General features: G+C 29.8%; 2 protein-coding genes across 2 annotated transcripts; one reads left to right on the forward strand and one right to left on the reverse strand.

The window, feature by feature from the left end:
- The first annotated feature begins 221 nt into the window (after positions 1-221).
- LOC112794593 (metalloendoproteinase 1-like) lies at positions 222-2243 on the forward strand. The gene is made up of 2 exons (XM_025836584.2): positions 222-708; positions 1586-2243. Exons 1-2 carry the CDS (start codon positions 222-224, stop codon positions 2164-2166), a joined length of 1068 nt encoding a protein of 355 aa, XP_025692369.1. The 3' UTR covers positions 2167-2243.
- Positions 2244-2406: 163 nt separating this feature from the next.
- Positions 2407-3799, reverse strand: LOC112796142 (photosystem I reaction center subunit III, chloroplastic). The gene is made up of 2 exons (XM_025838470.3): positions 2737-3799; positions 2407-2587 (listed from the first exon to the last, which is right to left on the reverse strand). The coding sequence occupies exon 1, from the start codon at positions 3431-3433 to the stop codon at positions 2750-2752; it is 684 nt and encodes a 227-aa protein (XP_025694255.1). The 5' UTR covers positions 3434-3799; the 3' UTR covers positions 2407-2587; positions 2737-2749.
- Positions 3800-13183: the final 9384 nt, after the last annotated feature.

Consider the following 13183-nt stretch of genomic DNA (forward strand, 5'->3'; position numbering starts at 1 on the left):
TAAAACTTTCAATTGGATAACATCATATCATATCATATCATAATAATAAGATCATAACTGTAATAACTAATAAGATTATTAAAACTTTTAACTTCAGATTTCGATTGTATTTCACTATATATATATAAACCCCATTAACTAATCCTCCTCTACACATAATTAAGCTACCTATATTATAATCGTTTAATGAATTTGTTTCTTGTTAATCTGAAGTTACAATAATGTCTTATCTTTTCCGCATGATCGTTCTCCTCCTGGTCCTCCTAGCAAACCCTTTGATTGTTCACTCCAGAATCCTAAGATCATCAAGCGATAGTAATGTTCACTCGCAACGAAGCTTTGATTCCATTGATAATCAGAAATCAAAACTAGATGCTGAAGCAGTTGCTGGAGCTAGAAGGTATCTAAAGGAATTTGGATACCTACAAGAACAGGACCATGATGATTTTGAGGGAGCAATCAAGAAGTTCCAAAAATACTACAATCTAGAAGTCTCTGGAAAACTTGATTCGCAAACCAACAAAATTATGTCAATGCCAAGGTGTGGTATCCCTGATCATCACCGTCACCTTCACCATCACCTTCACCGCCATCACCGTGGTTTCTCTAAAAACCTACTGAAGGTTACATCAAAGTATGCATTCTCTAAAGATGCCCCTTCATGGCCTAATAATAAGAGAAACCTCACCTACAGTTTTGACCCATCAGGTTAGTCACAAATAATAATATACATATTTTGCTTCTTAAGAGAACGGGTTTGAATTTGGCAAACACATTGCAAAAGGAAAAAACACGTTTCACCTTCTTGAAAGCTTCAATTTTTGGTTTAGCTAATTTTTTCTTCATAAAGGTAGAAGTGATTTTATATTCAAAATTACGCTTAGAAGAAGCAAAAATTCTTAACTTCTGCGTTTTACTAATGGACTTTTAGCCATTAACACTTAACATTTATCTTCTTTTTACCCAACTTTATCCTTATGTTATTGTATTATTTATTACATTTTTATTATTTCTTTTTAATATGAACTTTTTTCTATTTTTTGTTTTTATTTTTTATTAATTTTTTATTTGACATTATACACTTTTATAATATAATTTATTGATCTCATTAGGTAAAGTAAATTAAACAAAAAAAACTTAAACTATAAATAATAATAATAATAAACAATTATAGTATAATAAAAAAGAGTATTAACAATATATTATATAAAAATATATTAAAAAATTATAAAAAAAATAAACATGCATAAAAAAATATTATAATTTAATATTATGTCATTTTTAGTAATTATTTATCTAAAAATAATTTAAACTATTATTATTTAAATAATATTTATTTTATTAAAATTAATTCTGGTATAAAATTGCCAAACATAAATTATATTAACACAAATTTATTTCTACTCAAAATCAATTCTATAAAATCATTTTTATTTAAACTCTAATTTGACAAACTACAATCCAAATACACACTAATTCTATCCATTTGGTTTTGGTTTTTAGAACCTTGTGCACAATAGTATAAAACTTATTATTTTTACTGTTTCTGATGTAACAAGTTTTTGGATGTGTCACTAAATGTCAGGTGTTTCAGTTGTGCCACAAGAGACTGTGAGAGAAGCCTTCAAACTAGCATTTTCAAAATGGTCACAGGTTTCACCCTTCACATTCAAGGAGACTCGAGGATACTCCGACATCGCGATCGGTTTCTACAGTGGCGAGCACGGCGATGGCGTGACCTTCAACAACACCATTGTTGCCCACGCTTATCCGCCAATTGATGGAAGGCTCCATGTTAATGCAGATAAAGGTTGGAGCATTAAGGATCCAATACAAGAAGATAAGAATATTCATAGAGGTGACACGTATGATTTGGTTTGGGTTGCAATGCATGAAATAGGGCACATTCTTGGACTTGACCACAGTAACGATGAAGATGCTATCATGTATCCGTTTATTGCTCCTCTTAAAAACAAGAGAGCGTTTGTTGTTGATGATGTTACTGGAATTCAGGAATTGTACTCATTGGGAGTTCAACGGGATTTTCATTATCCAAGTGCTATGGGATTTAGATTGCAAAGTTATCATCTCTTGATTGTTGCTATTTTTTGCTTATGGGTTATGTATATATTTTTGTCTGTGATGCTTTCGGTGTTCTTAGATTAATTCTAATTAGTATGCTAGTTAATTGGGTTTAGTGTAGAGACTAAGTTTTAACTTGGCTTTGTAGGAAGATGAATGTCTTGTAGAATTAAGTAGAGAATTGATATCTTGTAAATTGTTCTGACTTATTATGTTCAATTCAGCGTAATTCTATTTTGATAGCATGCAAGATCAGATTATTCTAACTTGATATACATTCAACATTTTGATATCTTTTAGAATACAATAAAAATAGAGCTCATAAAGAACAAAAACTCAGATCAATTTTTCATTGTGGTTTACGTTCGGTACATTCCACACAAACGACTAATTCAAATTTACAACAGAGGTGCGCATAATAAATATTCCACCATCACCACCACCACCACCAAATTCCCCCCATCAAACAGAGTTATATCATTTAAAGAGCACCTTCCTCGCTTCCCTGATAACCACGAACAATAACCAAACCAAATTTAATAATCAAACTACAACAAAATAATCAAACATATGATAATAATTAAATATTGATGCACATGTTGCTTAGTAACACATAATTAAATCCTGTAAGAAGAAGGAAAGAGATATATATACCTTGTTTGTTGAGTTAGACATCCTTGGCGATAAGTTCGCCGTTCAAGAGTTCTCTGTAAGCAGCAATGGGCCAACTGAATCCCCGGAAAACCAAGCGAGTGGCGAGTGGCACGTCGATGATGATCTCCTTCTGAGTCGGCTTCTTATCGTCCCTAATCGCAATCAGGTAGCTTCTTCCAACCCACCCGATCCACCCGGCGATGTACAAGAACAGGATCCCCGGAGTTATGAACTCTCCCCAGTGCCTCTGATCTCCGCTCACTATCAGATGCGGAAGCCCGTCCGAACCGCACAGCAGCCCCTGCTTCCCGTAGTTCTCGAACCGTCTCTTCGTCTTCTCGATCGTCGCCTTTATCGCCAGCGCCGGAGCGCTGTCCGGCGCGTAGTTCTTCAGCGATGATTCGAGCTTCTTGATCGACTGCTTCTGCCGCTTCGCGAATTGCTTCGACTCCTTGCAGGGAGTGAGGCCGGAGATGTCGGCGGCGGCGGGGAGGGGAGCGGAGAGGAGGATCGACGAGAGTGCTAAGGCGGCGGAGAAGGCCTTCAGCTTGGAGTCGGCGGTGTCGGTGCTGTTGTTAGCGGCGGAGGAGGGTGTTGGCGTGGCGGCGCTGCATATTATGGTGGTGGATTTAGGTTTTGTGAGGAAGGGTTTGAGGGAGGGCTTGGAGAGGTAATTAGTTGGGATTGTGAGAGACATGGTTGTTGTGGTTGTTGGGAGTGTGGAGTGTGTGAAGAAGGAGTGTGGTGAGGGAAGGTTTTTAGATTTGGAAATGGAAGATTGGTGGTGGGTGGTGCTGGATACTGGATAGTGGATAAGGTGAAGATGCTCACGTGGAGTGTTCTTATTGGTTTCTTTGGCTTCTTTCGGTTTCTGTTATCTCGCTCTTTGTGGGGATGGATAAGAAAAGAATTTTGAGTTTACATCCCCTTGATGCACCCGGTGAACCTGTCTCTCAAATAATTTCAATATATCTATAATCTAAATTAAAATAAACAGCCATTTGTGAATAAAATTGCTTACTTCCTTATCAAAAACCATGTTGGATTAATAAGTTCAATCTTCTTGTCCTTTTTTACTTGGAGAAATATATGGTAAAGATGTTGTTTTAAAAATGTGCCTACATGGCAAAATCTAAACCCCACATTCTAAAACCACACTTTTAACTTAAAACCATAACTCTTCACAAAGAAAAGCGTCACCTAATGAAAAAAAAGTAAATTAGAAGATTTAAGAGAAGAAATAATTAAATTATCAAAACTAATAGATCAAAAATTAATGATTTTAACCAATGTTAATTGTAATGACACTGAATTCTTAAAATCAATACAAAATGATTTTTCTCAAAATCTTTATTTTACTATAAGTTTTATTGAAGGACTTCAAAAACCTGAAAAAACTTACTTTTCACATGGAATTTCTAAAAAATGCTACCATGGAAATGATTCCCCACATCTTCATCATACTTTTAACCCACAATTAAATTCTATAGTAGATATGCTTGAAGAAATATTACTATCTATAAAATTTCAAAGAAATAAAGAAAAAGAGAATCCCAAAGAAGAAAAATTTCAAAATATAATCAACATAACAGACTTAAAAGTAAAACCACCATTGAAATTATGAATATTGAAGAAAAATTAGAAGAAGTTACAATGCTTTTTAAACAATTAAAAATGGCTCAAGAAAATAATATTATGAAACATGGTTTTCAAATAGAAGAAGAATTAGTAAATTCTGAAAACATAGAAAATGAAGAACACATTCTAGATTATTCAAGTGACGAAGAACCAGCAATTCCAATACAAGTAAAAAATGAAGCTGGAACATCTAAGGATAATCAATCTCAATTTAAATGGGAAACAGGTTTTGATAATTATGCTTTTAAAAAAGGATTTATAAATAAAGATTCAAAATATACAAAAATACCATCAAAATACGTTCCTAAAATCCAGGAAATGGAAGGAGAAAGAATGCTCGATTTAGACTGCAAAAAGAACGAAAAAGAAATTTTTGAAAACTGGTTGAATTCCTTCTTATTAGAAGCCTTTACTAATCCAAAACTTAGTGAATTGTCTGGAAGAGACATTTGGAATTACATAGGATTTCATACTAAAGGAACTATAAGAGATTATATGACATCAATAGAAAACCAAGTAATAGAAGAATTAGAAACAAAAACAACAGTTTATGATAAGATATTATATATAATGATGATTCTATATAAAGAATTTTTTGGAAAAAATATTATAGATCATAGACAAGAAGTCTATAATAAAGAATATCAAGAAGCAAAAAACCATTTAGCTAATATTCAGATATATGATTTATGTAATGTGGAGTCTTATATATGTGAATATAGAATACACTATTACAAATTAAAAGAAGAAGATAAAAATCATTATCTCAGTATGTATATAACAAAACTGCCATATCCTGCTAATGAATTTATAATGGGAAGATTTATAAGAGAAATAAATAGAGGAACAATTGAAAATAATTTTGGTGGAGCAACCTCTGCAATAAGAGAGGAAATAAAAGAACGTTGTATGCAAGAAGCAACTCAAAAAAGATTTGCAAATATAATTAGAATTTGCTGTCAGGATAATAAAGAAATACCTCAAAAATATGGTCTTAATAAAAATTTTCAAAGAAAAAGAAAATATCAATTTAGAAGAAGAAAATACTATCCAAACTGGAGAAAAAAGAGATATTTTAGGAAAGAAAATAACAATAAAAACAAAAGACAAAGAAATAATTATTGCCCGAATAAAAAAGAAAATTGTAAATGTTGGTATTGCCAAGAAGAAGGACACTACGCAAATGAATGCCCAAAAAAGAAGGATAAAAAGGATCTTACTAAACAAATAGAAATTGCTAAGTCTTGTTTTATGGAACCATTAGAAGAATCTGATGATAACTTAGACTATATTTTTGAATATGTCTCAGAAACAGACTCAGAGACTGAGTAATAATGCTACATTTATTACTATAAAAATAACAGAAAAATTTATAAATGCTTTCATAGATTCTGGAGCAACACAATGCTTTGCTAGTTCAAATATAAAACTTGATTGAAAAAAGTTAAAGAAACCATTAAGAGTTAGAATAGCTGACAAATCAATACATAAAATTGACCAAAAAGCAGAGATGGTTGAAATTTTTATTCAAAATTATAGATTCATTGTTCCATCTATATATATGTTAGATTCTGGAATGGAATTTATCATAGGAAATAACTTTTTAAAGCTATATCATCCATTCATTCAAGAATTAACATATATAGTTTTAAAAGCTCCACACGATTCTTCAATAAATCAAAAATCAAAACGTATAAAAATACCAACTACTACTATAGATAAGATCTTAAAATTCAAAATATTTTCTATACTAGAAACATGTTATTTAAATCCATACTTTCAGATAAACATTCCAAAAAATAATCTTGAAATAAAGATAGAAGAACTTTTGGATGAAATTTGTGCTGAAAATCCTTTAGATATTAAAAATACAAATAACGAATTAGTAAGCATTAAATTAAAAGATCCCACAAAAGAGATAAATGTTCCAAATAAAATTTCTTATTCCGCAAGAGATAGAGAAGAGTTCTCACTAGAATGTAAAGATCTTTTGGAAAAAGGAATTATAAGATTAAGTAAAAGTCCTCATGCGGCTCCAGCTTTTTACGTTGAAAACAATAATGAAATTAAAAGGGGAAAACGAAGAATGGTAATAAACTACAAGAAGATGAATGAAGCAACTATTGGTGATGCTCATAAACTTCCAAGAAAAGACTCTATTTTAGAAAAAATCAAAGGAGCAACTTGGTTTTCATCTCTTGATGCAAAATCAGGATATTGGCAACTTCGTTTAGACGAAGAAACAAAGAAATTAACTGCTTTTACTTGCCCAACAAAAGAATCAACAAGTGTGTTGCTCTATGAATGGAATGTATTACTATTCGGATTAAAACAAGCCCCAGGTATTTATCAAAGATTTATGGAAGAAAATCTAAAGGAATTAAATGAATTTGTTTTAGTGTACATTGATGATATACTAATTTTTACAAAACAGGATAAACAATATCATCTTTAAAAATTATTAATAGTTCTAGAAAGATGTAAAGAAAAAGGATTAGTTCTTAGCAAAAAGAAAGCAAGAATAGCAAAACAAGAAATAGAGTTTCTTGGATTAATTTTATCCGCTCAAGGAAAGCTAAAACTTCAACCAAATGTTCTAGAAAAAGTAAACTTATTTCCTAATAAAATAGAAGATAGAAAACAATTACAAAGATTTTTAGGGTGTATAAACTATATTTCTGATCAAGGATTTTTAAAAAATATAACAGAATATACTAAAAGCTTATTTCCAAAAATAAGTACTAAAAAAGAATGGAAATGGGATGAAAAAGATAGTATGCAAATTCAAAGAATTAAAGAATTATGTGAAAAACTTCCAGAACTTTATATTCCAGAAGAAAATGACTACTTAATAGTAGAAACAGATGCCTCAGACATAACCTGGTCAGGATGTCTAAAAGCAAAGAAAGCTATAAAAAGTTTAGAACAAGAAAAAGAATCACTAGATTCTAAATATCCCCCAAAGGAATTACTTTGCAGGTATATTTCAGGAACTTTTACTCCAACAGAACAGAGATATACCACTCATGAAAAGGAAACTCTGGCAGCAATTAAATCTCTTAAGAAATGGAAAATTGATTTACTACCCAAAGAATTTACATTAAGGACAGATTCAAGTTACCTAACAGGTTTTATACGATATAATTTAAAAGTTGATTATAATCATGGACGATTGGTAAGATGGCAATTATTTTTGTTACAATATCCAATAAAAATTGAATATATTAAGGGTGACAAAAATGTTATTGCAGATACATTAACAAGAGAATGGAGTTCGTCTACAACGCATTAGATCAAGAAATTCAAAAATACGAACAAGAACTTGAAAAGTGCAAGCATTGTCAGCAAATAAAGATACAGATCCAATCCCTCAAGAAGGCCATCGAAGCAATGAAATCAACACAACAACCCAAACCATCAGAGTTTAGCCAGCTAAGCGTGGTGGACAAATCAGGTGAGGAAAAAATTCCAGAAAATAAAACAATTGCTGAAATTATCAAAAAATCCACCCAAGATAAAAAATATTATGTAATTTATAATGGCCCCATGAAAGGAGTATATGATGCCTGGGAAAAAGCAGCACCATTTACACATCAATCAAGGATAATTCATAAAGGAGGGTTTTTAACACTGGAAGAAGCAAAAGAATCATTCAGGGAATATGAAACTCTTCATCCAGAGCAAACCCTAAAAAGAGCAGATAAAGCTCCAATTCAAAACCAGAGAACAGGGATAATAAGAAACATTCCTACAAGGGCTGAAATCAAGGAAAAGAAAAGGGTCTGTAGATCAAATCTCAGAGAAACCCTTAACATAGTCCTGAATTGGACTGAAGAAAAAAGGGCAATCTTGGGATATTATCCTATTGCGAAAGAACAGCTAACAAAGCTGGTTATATTTCCAGAGGCTTCCCCATCTGACACCTATCAGTTTTTCCAGTATGGATTAATTGATACAATTTTAATTTTTAATGATTTGAAAATTATTAGTGAGTTTCCTGCAGGATTCATTGATGCAGTAAAGAGATTTAAAAATATGATTGACAACGTAAATCCAAGGGATATATCCCTAAAATTTACGAATAGTCAACCTATTTTTAATGAAGAAGAAGAATGCTTGGTTCCAGCACATCAAGTAATCTTCATGTCCGTCTTCCCAGGAAATTTTCAACCAATTGATCAAGTTCAAGATTTAACAATCTACAGTCATGAAGGAAGACTAGCCAGCACACTAGCAAGGGTCTTCGAAAGAACTCAAAAGATAACAAGAGAATCTCACACAAGAATCAATTATAAAAGCAGAAATACTTTGCTTGTGTCCAGTAAAAGAAATGAAATTGAAGAAAGAGAGATGAGACTCTTAGTAGAATTTGAATCAGCATTCTACAACTTATCTGGACTCTTAGAAAAGCTCCCCGAAGGGATAAAGAGGAATCTCTGCTATTTGATAAAAGACAGAGAAGACCACAAGTGCCAGCTATGTGTCTCAGAAAGTAATAATGAAATGGAATCAACCCACATGATAAAGGAAGAAGACAACGCATCTGAAGGTCACATGATGAAAGAAGAGGACAACACATCTGAAGCATCTCTCAACATTATTGCATAGTGACGTAAGCGCTTAGGTCATAGAGCACCAACGATGTAGCTGGTGCAAGATAATAAACAATGACGTAAGCAATGACGTCATAAGAAGGGTAAGGATGTGAATTGTCCATCAGACCCAACCATTATAAATAGGTTGCTTAGACAATTGTAAAAGACATCAAACAATAGAAAGCAGGGGGCTAGGAGTACTCATATGCTAGGAGAGCAAGGAGGAAGCGGCCGAGGCGATTCTATAGTTTGAAGAAGAATTCCCTTAGGAAAAACCAATTCTAAACTCCCCTCTGGAGTTAGTATCTACAATCTCCCCTCTGGAGATAAAAACATCTTATGTAAAATATTCTAAATAAAGGAAGTTTTTCTCCAGAAAGGTACGCCTTTATCTTAATCTCATAGTTATGAATTATTTAGAAAGTTTAGAATTAACGGAAGAATCTGATTATTATAGATTATCTGCCTTATTAGATAACGAAAAACAGGCTGTTCTAAAAACAGAATTAAATCTCAAATCAAATGAAAATTTTAATAAACAAAATCTTTTAAAAGAAGTTTTTAATAGAAAAAATATAATATACTATGGAAAAATTCAACTTGAAGCCCCTATAAAGATAAAATCTGCAAATGGAGAACTTGAAATAGCTTTGATAAATGATGAAGAATTGAGTAAACAGATTGAGAAAATTAAGGATCAACAAAAAAGATCTAAAATTGGATGGATTCATATTAGTACTATACAAGTCTTAATCAAATCTACATATATGAAAGGAATTAATTCACCAATAAGCTTAGCAATCTGTGACAAAAGAATTACTGATGACCCAATAGATCAAATAATTGGAATTGTTCATGGAAACTTGGCAAACGTAAATGTTAAATTCAATGCCCATCTTGGATATGCTATGCCGTTATCAACTGAAAATCTTGGAAGATCTATAAGTTAGGCTTATAAATTTCACAGAAAGAATCTAATGGAACAAGACGATGAACCATTTTCAATTACATATGCAATAAATTATGCTTTAACAAATAGCCATCATAGTATAATATTTAAAAACAGAGAAAGAATTTATGTCGATGAATTATTTCAAAAAATTGTAAAAACAGAAATACCAAAATATAAAGCTATTGAAAACCCAGTTCTTTTACTAAAAGAACCATCAGGAAAATTAGTTTCATCAAATTTTCAAATAAGAGAATCCAAAATTAATAGCCCTTTAAGTTTATCTAAGTTAAAGATTAAAGAAGAAAATTCTGAAATAAAAGAATTAACAAAAAATATCGAAAAATTAAATGACACCCTAAACACTAAGTTATGACAATAAATAAAGAGAAAATATATGTAACTTATCAAGATAAAAAACAAGAACTCTTTGAAAGAGAAAATCGGTTGAATTATTTACAGTTTTCTGAAATAAATCAAAGAGCATTTGAAGCTCTAAAAATAATCTATGACAAATTGAAAGGAGAAGTTGAAGAGTTAGAAAAAATAATAGAATCTCTAGAAAATAGTGATGAATCAATGATAGAATTTGCAGAAATTCTAAGATAAATAATGAAGTATACAAAGATTGAAAGACCAGAAAACAAAATAAAAAGACATAGGGCGAAAAAATTAAAAAGTAAAATAAAGGAGTATAAAAGGGAATTAAATAGTCTTCAGTTCGAAATTAATGACCTTATAATAAAAAGGATAGAAATAAGAACAAATATAAATAAGTTGGAGCTAAACTTAAAAAATTTATAAATGCCTGGAACACCATATTATGACTTAAAAGAATTAAAGCTGTTGAAAGAAAAAATGGAGAATGAAGTTAAAAAATTAAAAAGATATTTAGAAACAACAGAAAGAGTAGAAATAAAAGAAGTTTTGGAGGACTTGAAAAATTATATTAAAGAAAAAGACAAACAGATAAAAGATTTTATATACAATGATCAATGCAAAAAAGAATATTATAAATTAAAACAAGATTGAAAAAAAAACCTATAAAAATGAAATCAGACTTAGTAATAAATGCTCAATATTTATTCGAAGCAAAATATGAAGAGTTAATAATTTTGAAAAAGAAATTACATCTTAAAAATTGGTATCAGAGCCAAGTTAACGATTAAGGGTAACACTTTCTCTTTATGCAACACTTTTAGTGACACGCTTTTAAAATTAACAAATAACCATAAAAGACAAAAATCTTTACAAATGCATCTGTACACTAGATGCCCCCTTTTTACTTTGCTACCCTACTTTTCTTTTCTTTATTTTTCCCTCAAAGTAAATTAGATTAACTTTTTAATAATTACAAGTGTAATAACCTGTGTCATGCACGTAATAAAATTGAAATTATAATTTTAAATTATTTTATTAAAATTAATTTGAATTGTAATAATTTAATTAATAAATAAATAATATGATGTGTATTGTTCGTATTTTTTTAAATATAATATTAAATATATTAACTTGAATGTAGCTATTAAGAGTATAAAAATTATGTTTGAATTATGAATTCTCTAAATGAAATTATCCCGTTTAAGATATTTAAATTATGATTTCAATCATAAATTACAATTATGATTCAAAAATTTTTTTTGATATAATATTACATTTTTTTCTCCCCTTTACTATTAATATATTGATATTACAAGTCTAAATTACAGTATTTTACTGAATCTTGACTGAAAAAGAAAATAGTTACATGTTTCTATCATTTAATTTATTTAATACGCCATGTGCTAACACTAACGATATTTTTATATTGATAAAAATAGATATAATATAATGACAAATATAACATAAATAAATAAAATATATAAATAAATGCAAAACCAATATGTTTACCAATGTTTTTGTTAAATTTTATAAATTGGAGAATAAATTATGTATTCGGTTGCTTTGTGATCACATAAATAATCAAGTAAATGGATTGTAAATTGATCTCATAGTGTACATCTTATTTTTTTTCTCATTTTTGAATGAAAGCGAGAATTAAGAGAGTAAATAGTAATACATAAAAAAATTTGCACCACAACACATAATTATTACCAAAAGAAATATTCATATTAAAATATTAAAATTTTATATATGGCTAATCATGAAGATCAATCATAATGTGCTGATCACTTATCTCTATTTTTGACCATGATATAGTTTTTCTTTTTCAGTTAAGAGTCCAATAACATCTAATTGAACAAAAAAAATTGAATTAAAAGTACTAAATTAAAGATAAATGAGTAAATAACATAAAAGAAATTATAACTTCGTACGTGTATAAAATAAAAAGAATTTACTAATTTATTTTATGTTAAACGATAGAACTAACAATAGTATATTAATAAAAGGATATACTTTTAAAAAAAGTCACAATACAATTTTAAATATTTTCATAAATAAACGGTTAAAATTTTTATTACCAATAAAATGATGCTATTATACAATTTTTTGGCAAAATTTAAAATCAAAAGGAAAATAATTTTTTGTGGGTTAATATAAATTAATTACGTACCAAATAAGTAAAATCGTTCATTTGTTTGTTTCAATTTATTAGCATGGGCAAGCAAATTAAAATGATTATCCGAAATTTTACGATCATCGACCGTATGTACGTGGCTCCTTCTTAAAAGATATTTTGTACGTGTGTACAGTCAGAAGATTTATTCCGCTTGATTTCTCAATCTCAAAATTTGAGAAGAATTCTCAAATATTTTTATCAAATAATTCTTGATTGAACAATAAATTTTATCGTACCGCAAAAAAAATTAAATATAAAAGTTATTAGCATTTACAAAGCTATTAAAAAGAATTGTCCTTGACTTGTAAAATGGTGTACTTATAAAATTAACTTAAAATATGAACTACAAATATTTATAAGAATTAATTTTGATGCATTAACAGTATAAAGTAGTTTTACACATGCATCCAATTACGTAATGACACATCGATAAAAATAAATACCTTTCACATTGACCGCGTGGTCATCCAAAAGAACGGATGTGATTGCAGGGCTGTGTAAAATGCTTTACACTATTAGTGCATCGAAATTAAACTCTATTTATAAATTGAATTTAGCATTACTTGAAAAAATTTAGTAAATGAATCAACTAATCTTATCATCTATTAGAACTATTTTTATGTAAGTCGTCTTCTCTTGTTAAACTTAGATGGAACTTTCTATAGCCTTATAATTCTTGTCTTTATTTTTCATATTTTCTCTTCA

Source organism: Arachis hypogaea, chromosome 4 (assembly GCF_003086295.3).
Source record: "Arachis hypogaea cultivar Tifrunner chromosome 4, arahy.Tifrunner.gnm2.J5K5, whole genome shotgun sequence".
NCBI classification, from domain to species: domain Eukaryota; kingdom Viridiplantae; phylum Streptophyta; class Magnoliopsida; order Fabales; family Fabaceae; genus Arachis; species Arachis hypogaea.

Excerpts from the sequence above, each read along its gene's own strand:
- LOC112796142 (XM_025838470.3), bottom strand. The coding sequence starts at position 3,433 with ATGTCTCTCACAATCCCAACTAATTACCTCTCCAAGCCCTCCCTCAAA.
- LOC112794593 (XM_025836584.2), top strand. The coding sequence starts at position 222 with ATGTCTTATCTTTTCCGCATGATCGTTCTCCTCCTGGTCCTCCTAGCA. Across the intron at positions 709-1,585 it reads CTACAGTTTTGACCCATCAG|GTGTTTCAGTTGTGCCACAA; the intron begins GTTAGTCACAAA and ends ACTAAATGTCAG.